This window comes from Struthio camelus, chromosome 4 (assembly GCF_040807025.1).
Source record: "Struthio camelus isolate bStrCam1 chromosome 4, bStrCam1.hap1, whole genome shotgun sequence".
Taxonomy (NCBI): domain Eukaryota; kingdom Metazoa; phylum Chordata; class Aves; order Struthioniformes; family Struthionidae; genus Struthio; species Struthio camelus.
In genome coordinates, this window is record NC_090945.1 from 34,045,591 (window position 1) to 34,073,423 (window position 27,833).

The 27,833-nt window shown below is 38.6% G+C and overlaps 1 protein-coding gene across 11 annotated transcripts in view; it reads left to right on the forward strand.

Moving 5' to 3' along the window:
- Positions 1-27,833, forward strand: part of GAB1 (GRB2 associated binding protein 1) — a 101,330-nt gene that overhangs the window by 69,374 nt on the left and 4,123 nt on the right. For 4 of the 11 annotated variants that reach the window (XM_068942142.1, XM_068942144.1, XM_068942143.1 and 1 more), the window contains exons 4-9: positions 6,495-7,099; positions 10,400-10,485; positions 10,693-10,996; positions 23,953-24,042; positions 26,239-26,332; positions 26,699-26,822. In XM_068942142.1, the coding sequence (XP_068798243.1) occupies positions 6,495-7,099; positions 10,400-10,485; positions 10,693-10,996; positions 23,953-24,042; positions 26,239-26,332; positions 26,699-26,822 (1,303 nt within the window). The remainder of the gene's footprint in view (positions 1-6,494; positions 7,100-10,399; positions 10,486-10,692; positions 10,997-23,952; positions 24,043-26,238; positions 26,333-26,698; positions 26,823-27,833) is intronic. The other 7 variants (XM_068942145.1, XM_068942153.1, XM_068942148.1 and 4 more) reach the window with 3 other exon arrangements.

Below are 27,833 nucleotides of genomic sequence, written 5' to 3' on the forward strand. Positions count from 1 at the left end.
ACACCTTGATGCTCTGCCAGTTTTACCTATGCCATGTGCTCTCTGTTCCCTTGGCGTTTTTATCTCGCTCTGTTGTGCCTGAGGACTTTCCTGCTCCATTTACTGATGATTACGTGGTAGGAAAGCATCCACCCTTCACAATCGTTCTTGTAAAGCAGAAGGCACGACGAGCCTGCAGGTCCCCCAGCACATGGAACGCGCAGGTTACGGGCAGCACAGCGCGCTGGAAAAACATCCTGCAAGAGAAGAGGATACCCCATGTTTAGTTTCTTAAAGTGTGGAAGGTTTGAATGCTTGATGATGTTTAGAAGCTGGTGGTATTGGTGGCTGAGAGTAACGCTATCGTTCCTGCTAAACGTTATGCCAGTTCTTTGGTTCGTTTCATTTCTGCAATGGCTTGGCAGAGAAGTGATGAGGTTTCGTTTTAGGGCCCTGGCTTACCAGAAGTATGTCAGAGCGCAGGTTTGGTTCTGTAAGGGATGGGCACAGAGGGGTTTTCTAAAACCACGTGAAGAGTGCTTTTTTAGAATTGTCAAGGTTAGGATGTGCAATTGACTTTCTGATGACTTCTGCAGTTGTGTGGTTTGAGGGTTAAGTAAAAGGAGGTGAAGTCTTAGGGGGCCATAAAAACAGGCACAAAATAGGGCAAGGTAGAGTCTCCTACAGTGGGTAGCCTGCAGATTTTGTTGGGGAACCCATAGGTGATACAGGAGAGTAGGAATTTTGGGGCTGGGGAAGGCAGAATATGCTATGGAGAAAAAACAGACAAAACTGCGAGAGGAATGGATAGAGTCTTGGGAGTGTGGAGGTTGTTTAAATAAACGGTGTTTTTACAGACGTGTTTGAAGGTGGTGAACATAAACATTACAGTCAGTTGGGAATGATGGGCTTACTGTATTATATTTAAAGAAGTTTGCTGATTAGCTGTGTCCTTTTATTAAGATGGCTGTAATATGGAAAATTCAGAATAATAGTTAGGCTGGAGTTTGAGTTCACCTTAAGAAAGTTGTTTATATTTCATGTTTGATATAGTAGGTATCCTGCTAAGTTCTGCTAAATTTGGGCCAGAGTATAGTTGATAGAGACCCTTTCCTATGGACTTAGAACTTTGTTTGTCTGCGTAGCCTATTATTAAGATGATTGGTTAGAGAATATTGTGTGCATTACTGCAATCCACCCCTGAACAAGTGAAGAACTACTAAATGGCTCCATCATTTTCCCATTAACTCCTAGACTTAGAATAATTAATCCATGAATTTGATAATACAGCTTTTACTATGTCTTTGTAGGAAAAATATTTTTGTGTGCCAATACTCATTACAAGTAAAGCATAATAGTTATAAATCAGTAGGCAGGTATTGTTACTTGAATGGTTTATTGCTATAATCTTTTCCCTGTAGACCTCAAAGTTGCCAATATGCAGAAGGCACTCTTTCTATTCTATTTTTGCATGTTACTTTATAGATAACCTGAGAATCAATGAACTTTATTTCAGGGCTTTGGGGTTCTTTTACAGGTAAGGTGGGTAACTGCGAAAAGTAAAGGAAGTAGCTAAGCTGCTTGTTTGGAATTTTTGAGAGTTCTTGTCTTTTGAAACTAATCAGAAAAATAATTTCCAAGAGCTTCATTGCTGTCCTGTATACTGTTGTGAGGATATCACGTATCGTTGGACCCAGTACTTGCAGTTGTACTAACCGTGCTGTGTTTTGTCTAAAATAATGCAGTTTTATGCCCTGATCTCCATTGACTTGAAAGAGAGTATTGTTTGACTGTAGCGTTTAGTGAGATTTTAAGGTTTGGATCGTACCTAAGAAAATGCAATGAAAGACTCTTTCCAAAATCTTTATTGTTCTGACTCGTTCGAGAGGTATATTCAGGTTTTAAATGCTATCTTCCTCATCTTTCCTGTGTTTATGAACCAGCCAAGGGTCATCCTTTATCTCTGAAGAAGGGCAGGAATACCTTCTATTAGAAGATTTTGAAAGTAAAAAGATTCCATTGCAGTGAGTGAACAATAGCTTTTTTTGGAATGTGCGTGAGAAATTAATCACAGAGCCATTAACTTGCCTGAAAATATTATTTGAGACATCCTGCATGGTGTTCCGTAAGTTTTAACAGAAAAAAAACTATGTAACCCTGGCTTCCATTTTCTGGAAATAACTGTAATCAAGATAGAGCTGTTTGGTTTTTATTTATTTATTACTTTTTTTTTTTTTTTTTTTTTGCTATGATTGCTTTTTCTGCCCCAGATTACTGGCACGCAAGACCAATTTTGCTGCTACTTTCTGTTTATAGTATTCTGTTTGATCTGTCGTATTGATTGCTGCAGCTGGCAAAAGAATCAGCTTGAAAAGATGAGTGGTCAAGCCAGACCACATACAGCATATTCAAATTAGGATGGTTATTCCTCTGGCTAAAACACTTTGAAAACTTTGTCCTAGTTCTCTGTCAGCAATTAGTTTTTAGTGCATAGGGACAGGCTTGCTTATTTGACATTATATGATCATTTCATTCAGAAACTTTTCTGGGATGTGTACGACTCTCCACTTCCAAATGCACAGATCTATAGGTGCGTGCACACGCACCCACTCACCCGCACCACAAGCTAAGCATATGGAGTGTGACTCCCTGCCCCCACACCATGTCCCACATCTGATCTGCGCATCTTAATGTACGGTGCTTGTAGATCAGCAGGCTGTATAGTTATTTCTTGATGCATGGAAAAAGAGGTGTCCAGCCTTAGCACCGAGTACAGAATAGTTTTGCCACTGTTGGCATAATTTGCAGATGTGCGTTGCACATGTGATAGTGCCATGAGTTTGTCAGGGTCCATCCTCTGTTTATAAATAGGGCTAATAGTTTTCCTTGTCCTATATTGAAGTTCATTTTAAATTGGGGAGAAAAGATACTTTAATTCTTATCTTAATAACCAGTTTTGAGTAGATTATAAAGTCAAAAGGGATGGAGCTGTTTTGAAGTGCATGGAAAAATTATGAATGTCAAATAACTTAAGAAAATAAATGCAGAAGTCATTAAGCTTCCTGCATCCGAGATCCTTTAGATAAGCGAGAGTAAAATCTGTTCCTGAGCTCTGATCCTAACTTAACTTCCCTTGAGATAACGTGTGATTCAACTTCACAGTGTAGATTTTCAGAATGGTACATGTTCTTCTTCTCGTGGCAAACAGTTAATACTGACTTTTGAAAAGTATTTAAATTTAATAGATTGAATTTCCTGTCTTCATTTCTGTGTGAACTACTCCTCTTTGGGCCCTTGTTTCAGGCTGTCTTCAAACTTAGACTTGCATAATCAGATTGGCAAATTCAGTAGACTAGAAAGTCAATTCCATAAGAATATTTAAAAACGCGGGCACTCGCGCACATACACACACACACACATACACTCACTCAATGAAAAATGCTCTCTTGTAGTGAGGATATGAGTTGTTGCCGTGAGCTAAACTAGTAACTGGCTTGGCTGCTTCATATCATGGTTTTTGAAAGTCTGCTTTCAAAAGTGCATGTGGTCAAGAAAGAGTAAGAAGTAGCATTCAGTCAGAAAGAGAAAAACTCTTAAATTTAAACACGAGAGCGTTGTTGTTTACATATGATGGGTAATCCTGAAGCATTGGCATCATATATGCACTGTATGCATCTTGAGCTTTGGTTATATGCACCTGCATGTTGTGCATCGTTTAGAGTCAAATATAACTTGTTATCACTGGAATATGTCTTAAAGCCTGTTTAAAACCACCGTAATGCCTAGAACTGGTAACGTTTTAAGGACAGTTCCCCTGCTCTGTGTGTGTGCATAAATACTTTAAATGTCACTTGAGTTCTGGTGCATGGCTAAATGGATTAAAGTGATCCCAGTACACGTACAAGCCATGAATTGAAAAGCAAAATTGAACGCACCCTTTTTTGATTATGCACATTTCTGTACTGTTTTCATAAGGTGAATGGTAGTGTTTATATTTTATTTCTGTAGTTTTGGAAATACTTGCATTTAAAAGTATATCCTAGTGAACTGGAACTAATCATTTTGGTTCTATAATTGGTTGTCAGTGTCCTGCTTCTCTAGACCGCCCATTTTATTTTTATGGTGTATAAAATGCAGACCAAGATGCTTGCCATACTTGCTTATGTGAAACATGCATGACTTTTGCTGGGAGTTTGATCTGAATGCATACCACAGAACTAGAAGAATACATCTGGAATCGAGAGGAACTGTTGAATGAACCAGTGAACCTTTCGAGTAAATTTGAAGCGCTGCTGAAGGGGCTAAGCTCAATGGCTTAGCAGTTGCACAATATGTTTGTGTCTTGTAGTGCACTCTGTAGCCTTACGCCTTTTTTTTTTTTTTTTAATTCCTATATGCTGTATTTTTCCAGTTATGTTAAGCTTTTGCATTCACTCAGAAACCAGAGTGAAAAGTAAAACAGAGCAGTAGTTCATTACTGAACTTCTGAAGCTCTGAGGCTAAGCACAGTAAAGTGTTAGCGAAGAAAGGAGACGTGTCCAACGTGTTCAGCATCATAAGGAATATGGGAAGTTTCACTTGGTTAAGCCAGAGATAAATACTTGATAAGAAAGTTGCTCATCTCTTTGGAGGTCTGTTAAACTAAATGCAAATTAATACTTAGAGTCACCTAGACACCAGTTCTGACCAGTGAGAGAGAACTTAAAAATCTACGTTAATACAGTAATCAGAGCAAAATTAGTATAGTTTTTCTAATGAAAAGAATCAAAGAACAAAGAACAAGGTAATAGAAGGAAGCATCATAAAGCGAGAGAAGAACTCTCATAAGCCTCTCGAGCTGATGAAAGGTAGTCTCTCTGCTATTAAACAGAGGAAAAAAACCAGCTGGTTAGGTGACTGGTTTCTTGTCTTCAGCTGTCCAGTCTAAGCTATTCAGATAGATTTCCTTGGTAGCTGACAGGGAGAGAGAGAAGCACTTCAGGAGTTCTTCATCCCAATTTTAGGCAGATATCTAAGAAGAATGGATTGTGTTTCCCACTGTCTCAATTTCTCCAATGACAGCAGAGAAACCTACATGAATAGCTCAGCTGGATTCCTTTCTTCTCAGATTACTAGAACCCACTGAGATGAATCCAACCTTCCCTTAAGAAAGATGTTTTCTGTGATATAATCAACAAATTGAAATTTGAATAATATGTTGTGGCTGTGATTGCTTCAGAAAGAGCCCCTTAAAATGAGGGGAAAATACTTCTTGTGGTACTTACACTGCTGATTTTGTGTGTTCTGTTCCTTAGAAAAGTTTTGTAAGCTATTTGGTCCAGTTGCTTAATAGAGCTTAATAAGAGTAAGTGGTAGCAGCTCTTCGTGACACGCGCATGCTGAAATACAGACATTTATATCTATCTGTCTATATAGATATGTATAGACGTATAAATAAACACAATGGTATGGTTCTGTGGTAATGAGAATAGGAAATATCACGGTATGATTGATAAGACTGTGTGGACTTCGTTAAATCCACCTGTCTTAATACTTGCCATCGTTCTGACTTGCATTTAAACCAGGAGTCAGACTTAAAACAAAATTTCTCTGTCTGGAGTGAGATAACTGGGGAGTTCTACCCGGGAAAAGAAGTTTGTTGTGGGTTTACTTCCCCTGTTGGTTAGAACCAGTATTAATGAGTGCTATTCTCATAAAAGATGAAGTTTCCGGAGGAATCAAAGGCAAACACCATCCAGTTTTATCTAATAATGCTGCCTTAACTTAAGTTCAAGACAAAAGCATTCAGTCTTTGCATGTATACCCTATGATTGATTTTTTTTTTCTTTTTTTTCTCTGTAAGAGCAGGCCATCCTTCTCCTATTTCTGGTTTTATCTGTTATTTTTCTCTGCTTTATGTATTTTGAATCAGGTTTGTATTGTTAGTAAGTAACTTCAGGCATGTGCTAAATGGTGTTGCGGACAATCCTATTTTCCTCTAACATTTTTTCATACTCGTTAAAAGAAAAAAAAAACAGCAAGTACTGTAAAACCAGAGAGCAAGTGCAATGTTCTCACCTTTAGCGGTGCCATTAAAGCGCTAGTAGTTTGCAGCATGGCCTAAGAAGCTTAAAAACAAACAAACAAACAAAAACAACACCAGCAAGAACAAAAAAAGTCACCCAACTCCCAAACAAACAAGCCCTGCTCCAAACTGGCTTGGTATTTTTCTGGAAATCACTTGCTTTATGAAACAGCAACTTGTTGAGCTGCTGCTACAGCTGTACTCTTGTGTCATTATGTGTTTAACATGCATGGATTTGTATGTATATAATTAATTAGGGTTTTTCTTTTTAAGTACTGTTGTTTGTTTAATAATCCTGTTCCTGCACTTTATTTAAAAAAAAAAAAAAAAAAAACTGGAAGACACAGGTAGACTTTTCGATTCTTTTACATTTTAAATGTTGAGTTTATTATTTGTAATGTTTGTTTTTTATATGTTTGTCAACATTTTAATCTTATGATCTTATGTGTAGATCTCATACTGACTCGGCAAAATCCACCTCCTCTGAAACAGACTGCAATGATAATGTACCCTCCCACAAAAATCCTGCTCCATCAGTGAGCAAGCATGCTGTGAATGGCTTTTTTCAGCAGCAAGGAGTCTATGACTCTCCACCCTCTCGTACTGGACTGGCGTTGGCAGACTGCAGCCTTTATAACCTGCCTAGGAGTTATTCACAGGATGTTTTACCAAAGGCAGCATCTCCATCAGGGACTGATGCAGAAGGAGAGCAACATGTTTTCAATACCCCATCGGCAGCATCTTCATTAGATGCCCAGATGAGACACATCTCCATTAGTTATGACATTCCCCCCACACCTGGAGGTACTTACCAGATTCCACGAACTTTTCCAGAAGGAACGTTGTCTCAGACTTCAAAGCTGGAGACGATTCCAGATATTCCTCCACCTCGGCCACCAAAACCTCACCACGCTTCAGATCGATCTCCTGTGGAAACCTGTAGCATTACTCGCACTGCTTCAGACACTGATAATAGTTACTGCATCCCTACAGCAGGAGTGCCGCCCTCACGCAGTAATACCATTTCAACTGTAGATTTGAATATCTTTCGTAAAGGTCAGTATTCCTTGTTTTATCCTGCTCTTGCAGAAGTTGTATGTTAAATGACCTTAATCTTGTGCAACAGATTGAAAAAGGCTGGAACTTAAAAATTTTGAGGGGAGTTGTGTGCCCAGAGCGGAATGCCCATCCTTATACTTACAAAATCTGAGACAAGTAAGGATTTCTGGAAAGAAACGAGCAAACCTTAAGCATTGGGCATTTATATTTAATTAGAAAAAAAAATGTAAATGCATTATGCAGAACTAACTGTTGTAGTGACTCTTCTAAAATGTGACCATTTTCCTTGCTCTGAGAGTTTACTGTTGATCTTTGAAGACGGTTATAGATAGTCTTGATCAAGTAATGTTCATATACAAATTTTTCTAGGATGTCCACATATTTTTGTCATGTGTTAACATTCAGTATTTGGTGAAAATAGCCCCAGCAAAAGTCTACGTTTGTCAGGAAGCGCTCTTGTTTATTATTACTTTTCCTCCATCAATTCATGTAACTTAGGGCTCCTGAGAACATTTTCAAACTAAAGGTAGCATCAAACAGGTTTCCAAACAAACCATCTGTCCGCTGTACCTCAAATGTGAGTCCTTTGTCCTTGTCCAGTGGTCTGATGAGCACAAGCCTGCTCCTTGCAGTGTTTCTTTCGGTGCAATTGCAATGTCAGCCGCTATCCTAAGGTAGCGCCTGAAAAATTGTGCCACTTCTGTAAGGCAGGCTTCAGAAAAGTTGCCTGTGAAATGAGTTAATCTGACATGCGATTGGAGGTGCTGTAACTGGGTAGAACTTGTTTTCTCCTCCTGTGTCATCAGCAAGAGGAAAGACCCCAAATTTTATCTGGAGGTATGTAGCTGTAACTGATTTGGCTCGCAGGGTCTCCTGCGGATGCCAGTATTGGCCAAGGAAGAAGGAGGGTGACCAAGGACAGAATGGCTCAGCTTAATTTTCAGACTCTGTCTGTAGTAGATAGCATGGATAGGTAAAAAAAATTATTATGCTGTAACTGCAAAAGCAGATGTAGTTTATGAAGCTTAGTTTGGTGAAGAAACACCCCGTGGACTAGAAATGCTGGAGTCTCAAAACGACAGCTGAGGATTTCCCCCGCATGCTAAGGTGTCAGTGCATGTCTGAAAGCAAAATGGGACCATTCAGAGGAACTATACGAGGGGCAGTTTTGGCCTTTAACAACAAGTGTGTAGCCCTCCACAAAGCTTTTCTGTGGTTCTAATGTTTAAAATAAGTAGGAAAGAGGAAAAAAGTTACAGGAAACCATCAAAACAGCAAAGCATGGGACATTGATGAAGTAGGTTTGTTGCACTGGGGCATTCAGCCTTAGCTAAACATAATTAAAACCGTAGATATCTTTACGGTGTTAATAGTCTTTAGAGAACAGAAGGGAGGAACTAATCGTTGTTGCTAGTAAGCTCATACAGTTGAGTTGAGCACTGTTGCTTGCTATCAGTCTTTCGGAACGACTGAAGTAAGGCTTGCATCTAGTGGTCCAAATCCACTGAGGCTGAAAGCATTTGGCCAAATTCACTGGGAGTTAGTATACACCCACTGCTTCCATGTGAGCCCTGGTTTGGTTCTGGGTGCCACAAAACTTTGCATTTCTCGCCCTGAGATGTAGTTTTTAAAGTGAAATTAAATTTGCTCGTTATAGTCCTTATAGTCGTTTAAATGTTGGCGTTTCCAGGCTTTTTAATGTGTTGCTATAACAGCTATTCCTTCAGCAGCTGGATATTAGCAAATCTGGTAAAGCTACTTCTAGTCAAAAAAGCAATTGCTTTTGCTTGTTTTTCTGCCTGTCTTGTTGTGTGAGTGTGTGTGTGTGTGTGTGTTTGTTGTCCACCTCCACCCCCTGACCCGTGTTCTCTCACTCTCAAATTGAAACTAAAGAAAGGTTTGGGAGGTTGAGATCGGGAAGTGGATGTTTGACTGTCCTCTGTAACAGTATACTGGCCTTGTTAAAAGCTCTTGGGCTAGCTTCATTCCTTTCAGGTTCCTAAGGCAGGTGGGCATAACGTTGTTAACTTTTAAAGTGGAGTTTTAAGCTGGTTAGAATTGATGCTAATGTTTGGGGGGATTTTTAAGAGAATTCCTTGCGTTGCGCTAGATACAGCGTGTGAGGCAGAAAGGAGGATGACAACAGAGACAGAGTTTTTAGAGGAGGCGATATACAAAAGGGATATGATTACAGAGGTACTCAGATATCATTATTCCGTTTGTCATTCATTTCATAGACTAAATGTAATAATATTGGTGTCTATTACTATTTTAAAGTTACAAAGTAAAACCCTGAAAGATGCTTGCTTACTTTGTTTTACTTATAAGCTTAAACTGGGAAAAGATAAATGAGCACTCCTTCATCAAAGCTGAGTTTCCCTGCCCCAAGACGAGTTGCCTTTCTGCAAATACTTGATAGCAGAAGTGTTTGTTTTGCCTGTGAAGTGGAAATTTCCAAAAAACCTCGGAGCTGTTTCTCAGGGGCAAGGGGAACTAGAGAATTTTCCCAAAGTGTCTGTGTTGGTGTCAGGAAGAAGAGCAAGCCAGTTGCACAGTAAGGCAGCCTGTCACCTGCCCAGGTGAGTAGGAGCGAGTACCGGAGAGTCAGAAATATTTCGCAGATATTCCCACCGGCCAGAGAGGCAGCCACAACACTGAAGAACTTGTTAGTGTGAACTGCCAAGAGTCAGGAGCCTGAAAAACGTGAGAACTTTGGTTCTGTAGCAACTCATTCAAACTGAAAGCCCCTGGTGACCTAATGGGGGAATTGAGAGCGGAGGGGAAGGCAGCAGATCATCTGTACAGGTGTGAGGAGGAATTTGTCTGTTGTTACAACAGATTAAATTCTGTTGAATCAGCACTTCAAAAGGGAAGGGTAAGTCAGAAAACTTCGCTCTAGCCCTCAAATTATGTCTGCTACTTATTTTAGAACAGAATTCCCTTTTGAGGGCCCAATATCTCAAAGCCCACTCTTGCATTGAATTGTTATGCTCGTCAATTTGAAAAGATGACTTAGCTACTTTAAATGGAAAAATTTCTTTATTTCTTGCCATGGAAAACGCCACTGTAAGAGCTTAAAGTAGTGACTGATAGCGGTATTAAGTTGGTCTGTGAACAAGCATGTAGTGTAGTATCCTCTCAAGTACATGGATAAAATCTGTCGATCACAGCTTTACGTGGTGCGCGTGTGTGTTTATGTATTTTCTCAGCAGCAGACAGTAAATGATAAAAAGATTGTGGTGGCCTGATGCTGAATGACAGGAAGTAAATAGCAACTTTCTCTTCTTGCTTCTTCAGAAATTAGTTCTCAAGACTGTTATGATATTCCACGTACGTTTCCGAATGACAGATCTAACTCGTTGGAAGGCTTCCACAACCACTTTGTAAGTATGACTTCATCTCGTGAGACACAACAGTGACAGAGTGCTTGGATGCTCTTTGATCCTGTGTAAAAAGCAAGCTGCACGGTGTTTGTGCTTTTCAGTTTCAATAGGAGTATATTAATCTGAGTTTATTAGGTTAAAAGATTCATATGATTCACAGCTGATTGCATAACTTATTTTGTTAAAGGAAATATATGTTAATTCTAGAAAAACAGAAGCATGTTGACAGTGGGAAGTGTTTCAAGTGAAGAACTAGATGAAAATTATGTCCCAATGAATCCCAACTCTCCTCCACGACAGCATTCCAGCAGCTTCACTGAACCCATCCAGGAAACAAACTATGTACCAATGACACCAGGCACGTTTGATTTTCCGTTATTTGGAAAGCAAGTCCCTCCTCCCGCTCACATGGGTTTCAGGTCCAGTCCAAAGACCCCTCCTAGACGGTCAGTACCTGTTGCAGAATGTGAACCACCACCAGTGGATCGGAACCTCAAACCAGACAGAAAAGGTGAGGACAATGTCCAATAGAAGTTGATTTTATCACCTAATAAAATAATACAGCTCTCCAACTTTAGTTCAGTGGAAAATGATCATTTTTAAAAATTCTAACAAATAATTTTTATCCTACGAAGTAGCCATAAGATAAAGGAAACCTTTAACAGTTTTTAACGTTTTTAAAGCATCAAAATAACAATGCCAAATACACACTTAGGTTTAAATTTCAGTGCTGCATTTATCTGTGGAAAAAATGGCATAGAACTGCTAACATCCAGAAGTATGAGCTTTAGTCCTTATGTGTATAGGACAGCTAGCCAACTTATGATGACAGGATAGCACACTAGGAATTGGATTTAAAAAAAAAAAAAAAAAAAGGAAGAATTTATAGGCAACACAGTGTTTGGTACAGGTCCAGTAAAGGTTTTCCTTGTATGATGCAACAATTAAAAATAACTCATTTAACTTTATTTTAGGCATATGCTATTGATGTCAGTATTGTTAGAAATCAGTCATATAGCGAGAGAAAGAGTTGTGTATTGTGCTACTTTTTAACTAATCCTATTCAAAGCATTCAACAGTTATGGAATAATTCTTACAATTGTGTTTAAAGGAAAAAAATAAGTTGAATAAGTAGTTTTAACTAATAAGTAAGTAATTTTAAGGCCTCATTTCAATCTGAAAAGCAAGGAAAATCACTTTCTTGCTTCATGTTGGGGCTTCCCACCCCTTGAGCGAGAGTGACAACATGGAGCAGTCACAGGAAGATGGTTAACTTGGGACCTCTGAGGTTGCTATATACATCTTCCTTGGGATCCAAATAGGAGGAGGAAACTGCTCGGCCAAGCCAGTTCTTAAGATATGTTTGCCCGGTCACAGGAGCTGGGTGCCATGGTTATAATGCAATTTATATAGACTGTAGTAAGTGAAAACATAATATCAGCCTAGATTTTGAATTTCTTTGCCTTTAATAGAATAGGATAGATTAAACCAAACCACAAGGCAAATGGAAACTTTATTTTTTCTGGAAATATTTTAAACTGCTGAATGTGTGGGAGATACTGTTTTGAATTTGAGGAAGCTGCAACAACTTCATTAACAAAATTGACTAGGGAAAAACCCCAAATTTTAGAGAACCCCTCCAAAAACTTCCTTAAAAATAAATCTCTTGAAGAATCTGGAGTATTTGTTTTACTTTTCCTTAAAATAAGGACTATTTGAAAGAATAGGATAGTCTTTTCTTAAGAAGCAAAGATGACGCTGTTGTGATGATGTGTCTATATGAGACATTTGCATAGAGAATGACCGATAAGTAGCTTGGCCTTCCCAGTGGATCTGAAATGTTTCATCAGCGTATCAGAAGTATAGATAAATGATGAAGCAACTTATTTGCATACTGCACAGTTGTTTCTCAGGCTAGATACCATCTCTACAAGAAAGTTAGTTAACTAAAGAACATTAGGTCAAATGTCTGCACTGTTTTGTATTTGAAAACGACCTACTTTTATATATTTGAAAAAATAGCGTTCACAAACTTAATGGCTGATTTCAGCTTGATGAAATGGCTGATTTCAGCTTGGGGAAAAGTCAATGTTAAATACTCAGATGACCTAAGATATTCACTAGCTAAAACTTTAAATTAATGTGTTTGCCATTAAGTGAAAACAGCCAATAATTTTAACAGAAGTGTGATAGAAGATCTCTGTGTAAAGTGGGAAGTGCCACGTCTTACTCTGACTGTCCGTGTTCAGAAATTGAAACATAGCCCTTTTCAAAACCTTGGCTCTCTGCTAATTGTTTCCGTGTTACCAGACAGTAGTTTTGTTTAGTTCTTAAGAAGTACTGGACAGTAAAAGATTGAAGAAACCTGATACTGGACAATATGCTCAAAATAAACACTGAACTGCTTTAAAATATTTTCCCTGACTGGCCAGTTTGTGTATTTAACTGATAAAATGTTTGTTGACTTTCAAAAGTGGTAAACTTTTGTGTTGAAAAGCTTCTTGCTGTGTTGCTGGCGGTGCAGATTTCTGCAGAAGCAGCACTGTTGCTCTTGCATCTTTCTCGAAACCAAATTGGTGCTCTGCACTCTAAGAGCAACGTATAAGGCTCCTGATCCAATACCATCCTTAAATGCTTGAAATACGTAGAAAGACCTAGCTAACATCAGGGAAGAGAGATTTTTAGATGTACTCGCACATTTCTTGATGAGTGTAGAGTTGCATGATGTGGCTCAAACTGACTGGTTGTATTTTTTGCCTGTAGACTTTTGGAAACTGTGTCTCCTTAAAACAGCGTGATTAATTATTATTGCTTGAAAGATAAAATCAGTTGAAAGTAAAGCTGTCCCTTAAAATAAATATGCTTAGCAGCTGGAAAAAAAAGCCTAATACGTGAATGTGTATTACCAAGAATGATGATAATACTGATCTGTCAGTGTTTTATCTTAGTAACACAAGCACTGGTTCACACAATTTTTATATCAAGTATACTACTGTAAGTCTTCCATTGTTGTGAAAAGCTGGTATGATGACACATGAGAATGCTGATATATTCTCATTTCAGTAGTTGAGTTCTCCATGCAAATAACTTCCTCCAGAAGTACTTTCGGGAAGATAAAACTGCCATTCCTGTTGAATTAAAATAAGATAAGACTTTAATAGTCTGTTACCTAAGTGAAACAAGTTATGCTCTACTGTGGTGCTTTTTCAGCTTTCAAGTTATTGTAGCAACTTCTGCCAGTTTTTTTTCTGCATATCTACATGCACTGCAATACTGTTCTGATATGAGTTAGTACATTAATGCATATGAGTTAGTACATTAATGCATAGCAAGTAACAAGTTGGCCTGTGTATTCAATAAAACCTAGCATAGAAGAGGGGGGAATGGTAAACAAAATAGTTATCTACTGAGTATTACCTCTTTTAAGCAGGGGTAAATTCTTACAGTGTATAAGATGAGATTAGTGTAAGAATTTCTGTTGGAGACAACTGCTGCTTCTCTAAAAGATGGCATAACTGCAGAGAGTTACGAGGCCTCCAGGTATATGAAGGCTGTATCCTCTTCTCTCTGAAGAAGCTGCTGTGACCTTTTTTCCAGTTTCAGATATTGCTGCAAAAACAAACCTGCAATTCCTTTGTAGCAGGCATACTTGTTATTGAGAAGTAGCATTACCACCTTTAACTTGCACATTAGTTAAAGCTGAGAAACGTTCACGTGTAAGCCAGGGAGGTTTGCCACATTCGGTGCTGAAATTGCATTTGACAAAGAAATCATATAGTGAAGCTAGCCCATAAAGGAGGAGTGCTCTACTTCCTGTTGCCACATGTACGTGCTCCTTTGCTTTGCTTTGGTTTAAGAACTTGGAAGCTTACAGGCAGCACAGTTTGCCAGTGGTAGAAATGGAGGACGTGGAAATGGCAGTGGCCGTTCTGCCGTATGTAACCTCCTCCTCCTCCCCCCCCAAGTATTTCTGTTAAGCGAACCTGAGATGAAGTACGCACTTGGTTACTTCCTCTGGTTCTCCTGTCTTTAGAGTAACGTGCCACCCAATAAAGACCTAGCAAAGCGTGTGTCTCCACAGCTCTGGCATACGCACCTGAGGCTCCGGGCCACTTATTAAACTTTCAAAATTCTCCAGTTTGTTTTAAGAGTAGATACATTTTCACCAAAGTAGCAACTGTGATGGAAGAATGAGCTGTGAAAATTAATAACATTAATGCACTAAATGTAGGTAGTAAACACATCTCAAATTCACTAAATCACGTGCACGTTCTTCCAGCGAGGGCTTTTGGCTTGCCCCTGCTTTGAGAGCCCGAGGCTCTTCAGTCTTTGAATCTGTACGAGTTGCCTGGGCCGGGAGGCGCTGTGAGCTGTGCGATGGCCTGTGTCTTTTGCCGCTGATTTCGGGAACGGTTTTGTTTTAGAACATGAGGTAAAAAAGATAATACAGCCTGGAGATTACACTACATTTTCATGTAGTTTCATTCTCCTGGCTCACAGCTGCTTCTGGAAATGGGGAAAGGTTCCAGTACCTTCTGGAAGGCTTGAAATTAATTTCGAAACATGTTATTGGCTGCCAGCCCCAATAGCTTGAATCAAAACATGTTACTGTTTTTTAGAGAAGCATACCAAAAGGTAAGTGATCTGTTACTTGCGACAAAATTGAGTGTGTTTGGCTAGGTGTTTTTCTGCTCTTACCTGTAACTGAATGACAAAAATAATCTTTTTTTTTTTTTTTAAAACGTGTTTTTTCAGGGAGCTGCTTCATTTATTTTAAAGAACCATTGTTTGTGTTCATTTTGTATTTCTGCTTTCTGGCTGCTTTAGCTTGCCATAGTTGCATGCCATGGTGATGCTAAATTGGAAGCGCTATTGCTAGCAGAAGATTTCAAATGGAAAAAAATATCGCTTCCATCTGTGCGGCTGGGTTGCGCTCTCTGAATCATTAAAAGACTATGTGTCTAGTTCTGCTACAGAGCAATTCTGCAACGTTTTAGTTTGAGACAGTCTTTCAATTTTGAGACAGTCCCTTCTTCGAGATACCGTTTATCGAGAAGGCACAGTAGAATTAAAGGTAGCCAAACACAGCAAAGAAAAGACTGCCATGAAAATTAAGGCTGCAAACGACCACCTGATTCTTCTCTCCTGTACCCTGTACTTTCCTTGGGCTCTTTCCTTCTTTTCCAAAACGTTGGAAAGGGTAATGTTCCTGGCAGTGGTACTGTGATCTCCAGCCTGCTGACAGCTCACAGGACGGTGATGAGTGTTTCATAGCTCTACAGGGAAGCATTCAGGGTGGTGAGAGGTACTGAGCAGGTTGGTCCCAGGTGGCTGTGCTTGGCAGCCCTTGAGAAAGTTGAGGGCCTGACAGAGGTCTGTAAGTCTAGATGATTGTAATCTTCCCCCAAAAAAGTGATGTAGGTCAGAGATCAGGAAAAGTGAACATTTGACAATAGAAGGGGGTGTAGGGTGTTGATTGACTTTGTTGGTCAGGAGAGGGCTGGAGTAGCAGTGGGTCTCCGCTCTGGCCACTGTGAAAATGCCACTGACTCAGCTGGGACGGTGTTTGCATGAGAGCGAGGGTGTCTGTGAAGCTATGGGTGTGCTAATGAACCCCCCCGACCTGTGTGATTTATTGGAGGGGAGGGGAACTGGGATCTTAAAGCAAGAATTCAAGACCAGACAACTACACAATGAGACAGTCTCTGAAAAATACTTGTTTAGGAGATAACTTTATAGCTATATGACATTTAGTATTTATTTCCATCTCTTTACAAAGTTCGAGGCTCTTAAGAAATGTGCTTGCAGTATTAACTGTCAAAACTTAGTTTTTCAGTACTTGAATCAAACAGTTAATGATGGAGTTGACAGAGTTTTGATTTGATACCCTGCTTACTGTAACTTGTTCACTTCCATTTTCTCTGTACCAAAGTGGGTTTTTAGGCTTCTAAAGAGAGAAATATGTGCTTCGAGCATATGGCTGAATTAATGATTCATGACCACGATGGAATGAAAATCAAAAGTTAAACCTCTCTTTGGCAGAGTGGAACACTACCACTTAGGTAATGCTTTCGATCTGTATTGCTTAAAACACTTTACAGAAGAGTTTAGTATAGCACAAGACCCTCTTTCAGGGTCATGAGGAGCTGTGATAAAGTGATGTATTCAGGATCACCAAGCAGACTGCTGACAGAGACAGTAGTCAGGATCCCCCACTCTCACATGTACAGCATGTTACTGGACTCTCTTGCTTGTGTCCTGAGTAACAGTTGTATTTGTCCAAATATTGTTACAGCTGAATTACATTTAAGTTTATTTTTAACAAGGTTTTCAGTCTTAGACTTGAATTGAATTTCACAGCTTCTTTTACAGTTTGCTGATTGCAAAAAAAAAAAAAAAAAAAAAAAAACAGGATAGTGTCTTTTCACATTTATTTTTACAAAAGGCTTATCTTTCAACAAAAAAAAATCATCAGAATCTCATCTGATATAGTTCCATGCAACTGCAGTCCATACGATTGTCTTTAAAAGAAACTGTTGCTTGGGCTTGGTAACTTACAGCACAGCAAGTGGTAAGCTAGGATTTAAGAGGCAGCAAGTGATGCATACATTTTTTTTCATGCAAATAAAACATACCAACATACCTTGAAAACAAGCAAACCAAAAAAACAAAGGAGGAGAAAAAAATTCTCATGGAGTTGGTTCTTGTGGTTATTTTAAAAATGTTGTTTCCTCTGTGTTCATTTTAAAGCAAGGATACTAAATTTGGTTTTTTTCTTATACATTTTTCTCATTTAAGATGTTACATGACCTAATTCATGTGGTCAAGCCACAAATATGTGGACCGCTTATAAAAATGTGGCTGTATCTTTGCCGTGGCTCCTCATGAGCATCTCCTGCCCAGATTTTAACTTTATAGACAATTCTAAGTTTTCATCAACCATGTTATTAAAAACTGTAAGCCCACTTTGAAGAGAGAATTGTGTACAAGACTTTCACATGTGAAAGTAAGTATCTGTCACCTTCTGTCAGGCAAAAGCATTACAGTGGGGCCTAATGTGACCAGTTATAATCATCCGTAGTATGGTATTTAAAAATCCTAAACAAAATAGTTAAGGAAATGAAGAACTCTCATTAATTGTGAAGTTTAGTTATAAGCAGTCCAGTGAACAGTTTTTCTTTTTAAATATTTACATGTTTGAGTGTCTGAGTTGGACGATATGAACATCCTGCACATTCTGATATAACAGGAACACCATCCCAGCATCCTAAAATAAAACTTCAGAGAAACAGTTACGGCATTTATGACATCAGGAGCTGAGATTTTATTAAATAAATAAATAGAATAAAAATTATCAAATGCACCCAGGGCAAAATTGAAAACCAGCAATACTGCACTCTTCTAAACTATCTTGATTCTGTTACTTATTTTTAAATAAAAGATCTTTCACTTTCTCAGGTGTTAGGACAAGTAAGCATTTAAAATAAGAAAAATGTGAATGATGATTCTAATCAGCAGAGCAAACTGAACAGGAGGTCTGTTGAATAAGAAACTGTAATTTCCATGATGACTTTTCAGAACAGAAGTACTGTCAATTTTACTTTGATTCAAGAAATTCAAGTGTTTAATCCTTCCCTTTACTCTTGGAACTTCAATTCCTGTTCATTCCATTTAGTGATTAAAAAAAAAAAAAAGGCTTTGGAGGGATGGGATTTGGTGCTTCCTCAGAGTTCCTAAAACATGTTGAATGCTATCTTACCAATTTTCACAAGCTTCAGAGCCTTCCATTCAGCTGAAACTTGGGCTTCCTCCATGGCAGACTTCTGCAAGGTTAGCTTTTACTTAATAGATTTAAATGTAATTTCTGTAGCTCCTTGCTATGTTTGGATCATTCCAACAAAGCTGCAAATGACACTCTGATTTACTGGATGTAAGATTAAAAAAATTTAAATGTATGAGATTTCAACTGACTTATTCTTATGCTAGTGGTAGAGATGGTAGTGTAGAACTTCAAAAGTCTTGGAGGCAATAGGAGCAGGAGAGCACTGGTAATATCCTTCAACTTTTGTCCTTGTTTCAGATGATTTTTTTTTTCTATTTCCTTATGTATTTAATGCCTATTTAAGGAAAGATAAGTTTTCATATCCATATAGTCATGCTATTCCATTAGCTTTTTTTATAGACTTATTAGGCTTAATTTTCCAGGAAACAAGTTATTCTCTGTTAGATGTTCAATTCTTGTAAAAATTTGAAAGAGCCCTCACGATAGTATCCCTTGTCCTTTATGAACCTCAGTGCAGCTGTAAAACTATTAATCAATAAACACATTAGAACACTGTGCACTTTGGTCTTAAACTACTGTCTTTGTTATTGAATGCTTTCAGTTCATCATGCTTTGGGGGGTTTTTAAATGTAGACATGTAGAATTATTGGCAAATTAGAGCAGTCAAATAGTATTTGCCTGATTAATAGCTTTGGTATTCTCTGAACAGTATTGTGGCATTTGGCAAATATTTTATGAATACCAGTGAACTTTAGCTATCTGATACAGTTAGATGTCTTTAGAATCAGATATTTTTTCCAATTTGTTGTTAATTTCTGGAGTATCTAAAGTACTAATGCTCTGAGAATGATTTATTTGGAGATGTTAAAGTGTTTAAGAAAACTAGAGAGCATCTCTTTAATTTACTGCCTCTTTTTTTTTTTTTTTTTAATTCATAATGTAGCAAGTATGAGCTGATTTCAGCTTCTTTTTACAGTCCTAAAGAGACTGTGGTCAGTAGCATCCATGTGGTATCACTGACCAGAACTAAGCACATATTCATTCTATTTACTGCTGGATACTAGTATGGAAATGGATATGGAAGTTGTATAACGAAATAAATGTTTCTAATTATAAGTACCTTGGCAGGAAATAAAACTTACTAGAAACAGGGATGAAAAACGAAATTCAGGATATTTGTAGAGCTCTGTGTTGAAAACCGTGTACTTGGAAATCAGAGTTTACTGGGATGAGGAGGAAGAAGAGAGGCGAAGGGGAGAAGTTGCTCTGCAGAATCAAAAGCCAAACAATAAAACCTATGAGACCGAGGTGGTGAGCTTCAGCCTTGTTTTTTAAGGAAAAAGCCATGGAAGTTTGAGTACTGGGATAATCTCCCTTAGTCAAATTTCATTTTCCTTTAATTACAAACACACAATGTGTGCACACACACACACAAACACGTTAACTGAAAACTGCTATTAGTTATGTCTCTTTGAAAGTGCTTTGAGTCGATGCAGGACATCTGTGTGGCTGTTTTTCCCTCTTGTTCTCCAACCTCCTATTCCAAGTAAAGCGTTACTCTAGCATTCCTGCGTCCGATCGCCTTGTCTCATGAGGATTAGAGTCCTGTTGGCCAGGAAATAGCATTAACAGATCACACGTTTTTTAACTTTTATGTCACGTTGGTAGACTTACTTTAAAGTTTTAAGCCCCACATAGTTGGTATTTAAATAGTGTATTGGCCTCTTTCATGAAGATGTTTGCAATTGCCTGATATCAAATCCATTGCCAGCAAGTAACGGAGCAAGCAGCCAGTCCGAAAATAAGCGTTCTTAACAGAAATCTTGTCATTATTAGTGCTTCAAGGCTGTAACCAGAAAACAAAATGAGACTCTTCCATGAATGGTTTATGTCCGAAAAGCCTAAAACGTTAGGATTCCCACCTACTATGATGTATGCTGCAGTAAGACTCACTTTTTTTCCAACATTATGTTCCATGTCTTTTCCTGGAGAACTAGGAAAGAGAATGCCTTAGCAAGGTCGTTTTCAGTTTAAAGCGTTATTTGAAACAAAATCAGACACGTGAAACGGACTCTTCTCCTGCTGACTTCTCAGACAAAGGCAGCATTGACGCGCATGACGAAATGCCAGGAGTAGAATTCATGCTGTTCGAGCGCAGTCTAATGCTAGATGCGTAATCACTGGTTCTGCTTGGCAGTTTTTACAGTGGCCATTTGTTAGAAAAATAGACTTCATTAGTGATTTTGCAGCTCAGAGTGCCCTTGCACAGTATTTGTGTCATAGAACCTGTGGAGGTTGAGTTTTCCTCCTCCTCTTGTCATAGCGTTTTGGGTTTCACAGGTGGTAACTTGAACAACATCTGGTTTTCACTTCTCGGTAGTTGGTTTCCCTTACAGTAACTTGTTGGTTTGTTTTTTCTGTGTTTGTAAAATAGACTTATATCCAGTTGTAAGAGCTGTAACACGATTTCTTTCCTTTTCAGTGAGGAAAAAATTGATGTAAACTACGCTTTGGCCTAGATATGTCTTCTCCAGAATAGATATATGAGTTAAAAGCATTGTCTTGTGTGAGTGTCTGAACATTAGATGAGGTAAATTTGCACTTGTGGGCCTAAACCACAAGAAGCGCATGCCGTAACGTTATTGGTGTTGAAATGGCGTATGGGGCCAGGCTCGCTCTAGCGGCCTGTTGTCCTTTCGCCTTCAGTAAACTTAAGGAAACGCCTATGAGATTCCTCTTTAGAGGCTGTTTCTGAATAGCATAAACCTTGGAGAGCAGTCTGTTATGCAGGTTTGAGATACTTTGCACGTTGTTATGCTCAGCTCTTCTCTGGGCTTCTGGGAACTGCTTTCAGAGTAAGTTAGTCAGGTTACTTTGGATCAGCACCATGAATTTCAATCATATTATTTAAGTTTTTCAATTCTAAACATGCATATTTCTGTAGATCTGGCTAAGGTAGCGGCAGAGCTGATGATTTTTAGATAAAGAACGACAATAAAAAAAATTCTGATATATTTATTAAAAATGTATCTTTTGAGGAAGTAACGGGTGCTATTAAGCCCTTTCTGTGACCTAGCCTCTGTTATTTTATCATCTTAAATGCAAGGATGGGGTGAAGGAATTCTGCGATACATAGAAAAATCTGTGAGGTTGGTTATTTTTCTGTTTTTTTTTCCCCCCCCCTCCTTCTCCTCTCTCTGGTGAAAGATCTTTTCTACTGTACATTAGAAGCTCCTCAACAGAGATTAGGACTTTGTTTTGTAGAGAGAAATAATTGCACAAGCATTTTAATTCTCTGACATATTAAACAAGGGAAATTGCATTATCATGGCTGGTTGGTGGCAGCAAACTCTTTTGCCACCCAATTGTTATTTAGGTCACACTGTCCTTCAGCGGCAGGAGATGAAAACGCAGTGAGTGTATTTTACACTGGAACATTTTGTATGTTCTTGTCCGATGCAAAAGAGGGATATTTTAGGGATCTGTGCTTATTTGTATAGCTCTTTTGAAAGTCTCAAAAGAGTTTATAAATGCTGAATGGAGTATGAGGGGAGGCAATTACAAAATATCCATGTTTTACAAAAGTGGATAATCATAATTCAGGAAAGTCAGTTTCATGAGACCACGTGGAATCATTAACAAATGTGTAGAAATAGTAAGTCACAGCCCTGAGTTCACTGCTCTTATCTTGTATGTTATTGGTTTCAGGCATTTGACCATACATACTTTCATTAACACTGCGACCACGCTAATTTTCTCACTGTGCTTAGGATCTGTGCTCGTAAGTTAGTGCATTGATTGATGTTTTAAATTGAGTTGGATTGGCCCAAATTTCTTTTTAATCAGATTAGAAAACTGTGGAACACAAAGCTAGTACGATTAGATGATGATATTCAGCATCAAATTGTTTTTAGTAGAACATGTTTGAATTTGAACTTACAAATCTGTTCAATCAGTTTTGAGATCTTGGTCTTTTTATGTACTCAAGCTTCTATCTAGAGTTGTAGGCAAGGTACTTAGAATATCAGATCAGTTCTGAACAAACTTGGCCAACATGTTGGGTCATGCTTTTGACTTAGCTCCTGTTAGCAGCATGCTTTACAGAAATACTTTGGTGTGCTACTTTATAATTTGAACCTTTGGTCAGCATTGCCCAACCACTTGGTCTTTTAGCCATTTAAGGAGACATCTGTCTTTGAAATTAGAAAACAACCATCTCTGTGAAAATCACTTTACTTTTTTTTTTTTAAAGAAGTTGCTAAGTAGTAATATTAATAAATAAGTTTGTCTTACCTGTGTGGCCACGCAGCAGCACTGTGTTACAGTTAATGATATGGTGGAAAACCTTTCTATTTATCTTGCTTGTTGTTACTTGATAATTCCCAATACTTCAGTGATAACAGTAATAGAGTACTTCATATGCAAAACCCTTGGGGTAGTGATTTGCAAACTTCTGGTGTTTGCTGCCAAATTTATTTTTTACAAAGCGTTCTCACTCACTGCTGGTAGTACCAGCCCACATCTGAGTCTGTGCCAATCCTTTTCCATTTTGTGCTGTAGGGCAATTTTCAAACATAGTCAGACCTAACAACGTTTTATTAGGTTTATTATGAAGATTTACCTTTCATATGGCTTCTTGGTATACCACCTGAAGGCACTCATCTTTTCTAATATTAAACAAACACGTTGTCAGATACACTTTCAAGAAAGAGTAGGGTTATTTTGCACTATTGATCGTATTTATATAAAATAGACCAGGTGATCTGAATTGCTTGCAGTGTTTTGTCAGGTTGAGTAAGAAGAACCCCTTTAAAGGGAAGGGGGTATATTACTGTCTGTAAAGACCTTGTCTTAAATACCTTGTCTTACTTTGTACTCTTCACCTTGTTACTAAATGGATTGGTACATTATGTCATAGTATAAAATATCAGAGAACAGCTAGTGCGACTACTACACTTGCAGGTAGGCATATGCAATTGAAAAAAGCAATGGCTTACAAAAATGTTATTTTCAGTTGGGGCTGTTTGTGGTGGAGGTTGGGTTGTGTCGTGGCAGGGGGCCGGTGTGCAGGCTGGGAACTTGGAACAAAAGTCACTCTGCTTCTACAAGCACAGAGAGGTATTTTTGATAGAGACAGATTTTGATATGGGCTGATGATGATCTATGGGTTTAGCAAGTACAATGTGGAAAAGGGTTCTTGGGGGCCGGGGGGTGGAGGAGCGCGTGGTGGATAGAAGACCTCCTGAGAGCTTCGCCGTTTCTAAAGTAATACGGTAAATGAAGAGGCTTTAATTTCTTAGAGTAATTTAACCTACATCTGGAAGACAGCTATTCTTGTGTCATGTTAGATATTCCTCAAATAAGGAATTTTTAATGTAATACGACTTGAAAATAATTTAATAAAGGTCAGTTACCGTATTTGTTAATGCACTTTTTAGCCTTTTTGTACACCTCTTGTGCTTGCCTCCGACAAATTTCTTGCATGCAATGTTTTGTTTGTTTCAAGTCTGGTGCTTAAGCCATTAGTGTGAGACCTAGCTAGACCGTAAAACTCTCCTTCAGCAGCTTGCTTATGCTTGTGGCATTAACCTTTCTGCAGGGGGTTCTGCTGCTTATTTACAAAGTTCCATCTTCCAATTATAAAAAGAACATTATATTAAGAGAGTCTTCTTTTTACCAATTAGGTCAAAGCCCTAAAATTTTAAGACCTAAACCACATGGTTTAGAGCGAACTGATTCACAAACCATAGGTGACTTTACTACAAGAAGAAAGGGTATGTACTTTAGCACTGTATGTATATGGAGCTTTATAAAAATAAAACGAAAATTAAGAAAACTGTTTTTCTAGAATTTGAACTCTCATAAAGCCTTTTTACTTCCAGTATAATCTAAGATCATGGATGTATTTTCCTTGCCAAGCAAAAAGTTTCCTTTACAGGGAAGAAAAGCCTTGCTGTCTTGAACAGCGCAAGGAAACATTTCCTAGACATGTGTTCTGATCTCTTATATTTTAGCTGTTCATATTTGGGATTTACTTTTATATCTGCTTATTTGGAAACAAGTATATATGACTTACCTGTAAGCTGCTTGGAATAACTTTGACTAAGCAATAACCTGAAACCACAGTTCACTTGGGTCTCCTGCTGTTGGCTAAACACTGAAGTGCAGCAAAAGATTGATCTTGTGACCATGTGTTAGTGCAGAGATTCTATTTATGTATCTTAATGAGCATTGCAATTAGAGTCTCACTGGCTTTATTGAAGGTGCTGACTTGGTGCCTCGTACGTGAGTCAAAGCAAATTACAAATAACGTTGAAAGTCTTGCAGCACTGTAATTGATGAGTGCCTTTGGTTGCTAAAGCCCACTGAAATTGGATGAACCGTTCCTGCTGTTCGCAGTGGGCTTCAGACAAAATCGTTGCTCTGTTTCTGCGCGAGTGCTGTACCTGGCTGCTGACTGTACCTGCCGTTCGGCCTCGGGCCTTTACTCGGCACTGGAGCCGTGCTGGTGCCTTGTTGTGTCACTCATGCTTTAGCACCATCTTGCCTACATGAAGTTCAGTTCTGCCATCCTATCTCATGGGATACCTTATATCTTGATATACAGATTACTTGTAGAGACTCTCCTGAGTCTGTGGCGACCGCTTTATGATTAAGCCTGTTAAAGTGGCAGAATTACTGGAGTAGGCTTGATGGGTTTCGCATGAGTAATTATGGCATTTTATCTAACGGAGAGAACTGTCTGGGCTGCTAAAGACTCAAACTTATCCAGAAGATTTGAATGATGAGTCTTTGTACTGAATCCATAAGATAGAGTTTATCGAAAAGTCAGCTATCTGAACAGCAAGTATAAAGAAAGCGTGCTGAGTACAGTTCTGCTTTTTCCTCATGAGAAGACCACACTGATTAAGCAACTGATTTCTTTCAGTTCCTCATGTGGTCACTTACAGCAGCTTTTACTCCCCATGAACTAGTTCTTAATGCCTGAAATTTGATCTCAGTAAATCTGTTAATATGCAGCAAACTGATAGGTTTTTTGTTGTTGTTGTAATGGCATCATAATTTATTGTGTTAAAACAGTCTTAAGGGGGATGGAGCTGAGATTCAAACTGTAACAACAGTTTGACTGCATGTGGTTTTCCTTACAAGTTCGATGATCCATGTTTTAAAACTTTCTTTAATGTTTGGGAAGGGTTAAAAAAAAAAAAAAACCCAACAGGTTGGAGGGAGGGATAATGTGTTTCTTGCTAATATTTAATTTGTGGTTCTGTTCTGAAAATGGAATTTTGAAGTGGCAGCTTTTCTTGAATCACGTTAGCCGTCGTTGCTGACGGCCTGCTGCTCTGCTCTGCAGCTGATGAGCGCTGGGCTTGATGAGCACCGAGGCCAGCCAGCCACCTTTGGGATTTAAGCTAGGCATTGGCTCGCCTGTCAGTTTTGCAAACTTTATCTTAGTTACAGATTCTGCCCACGCTTTCAGCTGTGAAACCTAATCAGTAAGGGCACATGTATGCAGCAAGGGCAGAGTTTGCATTATAATAATTGTCCATGAGCCAAGAAAAGTATGTGGAGTTTTGGCTGTGCTGGCAGTTTAAGCTGAAACAGTCAGTCAAGCCTGTCCGGTGCTTGTCAGTTCAACAAGTTGTTGTGACACGTTCAACGCAGAGCATGACGCTGCCATTTTCAGAGTCTCTTTTCGAAATGGAATCACTACGTACAAGTGTATCTTGCAAAATTCTTGAATTGTGTTTTTTTTCTAATTACTGTCAGTTTTCAGTAACTGGAAAGTTTAAAATATAAATGAATATATCATGACTCTCTGAGAACTGAACAGTGCTTTTCCTTTCCCTTACTGGTGTTTACTGCTTAAAAAATAGTATTTCGTTTTGGTATTTAGGTTTTGAAAAGCTGTTGAATTTAACTATGTTTAGAAATGTTCTGTGCTTTAAGAATGTCTGTTTCTTATATAGCTAAACCAGCTCCGCTAGAAATAAAACCTCTGCCTGAATGGGAAGAATTACAAGCCCCAGTTAGATCTCCTATCACCAGAAGTTTTGCGCGAGAGTAAGTTTCTTAGCTTTTCCTCATTCAGATCATTTGTTTTCATTTACTGGAGCGTTAATAAATGTATATGTGCATCTCTGTTACGTTTTTTAGCCTATATAATAGATTGAGATTTCTTTTGGAAGTGCGTGTATCTGTGTATATGTGTGTGTATGTATACATAAAATATATAGTAGGCACACATGCACTGAAACAAAGTGTGTCAATATGAATGTTTATTTTGTAATATTAAATGTAAAGAACTGTATAACCGGAAAAATGCGACTTGAATGAGAATTTCAGCTCTAATATGCTTATTTTTGTTGTTTACCAGGAGGTTTAAGATATTCAAGATGTATTGTTTGTAAAATAATTCCTGGTAATTAGCTCCTCCAGGTTTCCCATGTCTCCCAGACCGGATTCAGTTCATAGCACAACTTCCAGCAGTGACTCGCACGACAGTGAAGAGAATTATGTATCCATGAATCCAAATCAGTCCACTGAAGACCCAGTATGTAAAATCTACATCTTAACTACTCTCTTCCTGTGCAGTCCTTACTTTTAAATCATGCAAGCACTCAACATCACCTCCCTTTACATTTCTAGATCCACCCCCCCCAAAAAAAAATTCTCTGTAGAACAACTGTAATTTTGCTAAGATTGCATTGAGAAAAATAAGAGCATAAACTGTATCTAATTAGTGTGTGGTTAGTATGCATATCTGTTCTACAAAGCAGTTCAAAACATGTCTTTTTGGTTTTTTTCTTCCTCCCTACAAACTCTCTCCTCTTGTCTGTAATTGCTGGTCTCAGACTAGGCACCAGTTGTGACATTAAGGGAAATAAACTATCTTAGGACTTCTGAGCTGAGCTTAAAAACCTTTCTTAAAAGAAGATCTTCCAAGAAATGTGGAAAGAACAGGGAAAATAATTGATATTGGTTATTTACAATCTATGAAATCAGAGCTACATGTGCATTTATTAGTTTAAAAAAAAAAAAAAGCATAGAAGGATTCTTTGTGTACTGAACATCTATGTTTTTCCCTCTCGGGTAAATTTTTTTTCAGAGAGTAGTTTCAGATATTTAGCTTGCACTGCAGTCAGTGAAGAACCTATTAAGAAAAATTAATGATGTGTGCTGTGTTTAAGAAGCGGGAGGGAAGTCCTAAGCCTAAACTAATATATGGTTCAGAATAAAACTTATACCTTTAGCCCAGCTTTTGGTTCAGGGTGGTTTCTGTGTACTCGCTATGTCTTATCTGCTTGGATTCTTACTTAGAGAGTACAGTAGCGTTTTTCATCTTTTAAAGCATGATGAAAGCTGTGGTTTCCAAACCTTCTCTGGAGGAGGGCTGGCCTGCCACCCTCTCTGCTTTGTTTGTTTGCCTGCCGCCGTGTACGGCACGTGCTATCCCATTTCGCTACGCCTTGGACTCCTCCTTTCCCTCAGTGCTGCTTGCTTTTCCCATCCCTGCTGTCCTGGCTTCCCTGCCCGTCTCCTCCAGGCTCCCTCCCCTCCTGCT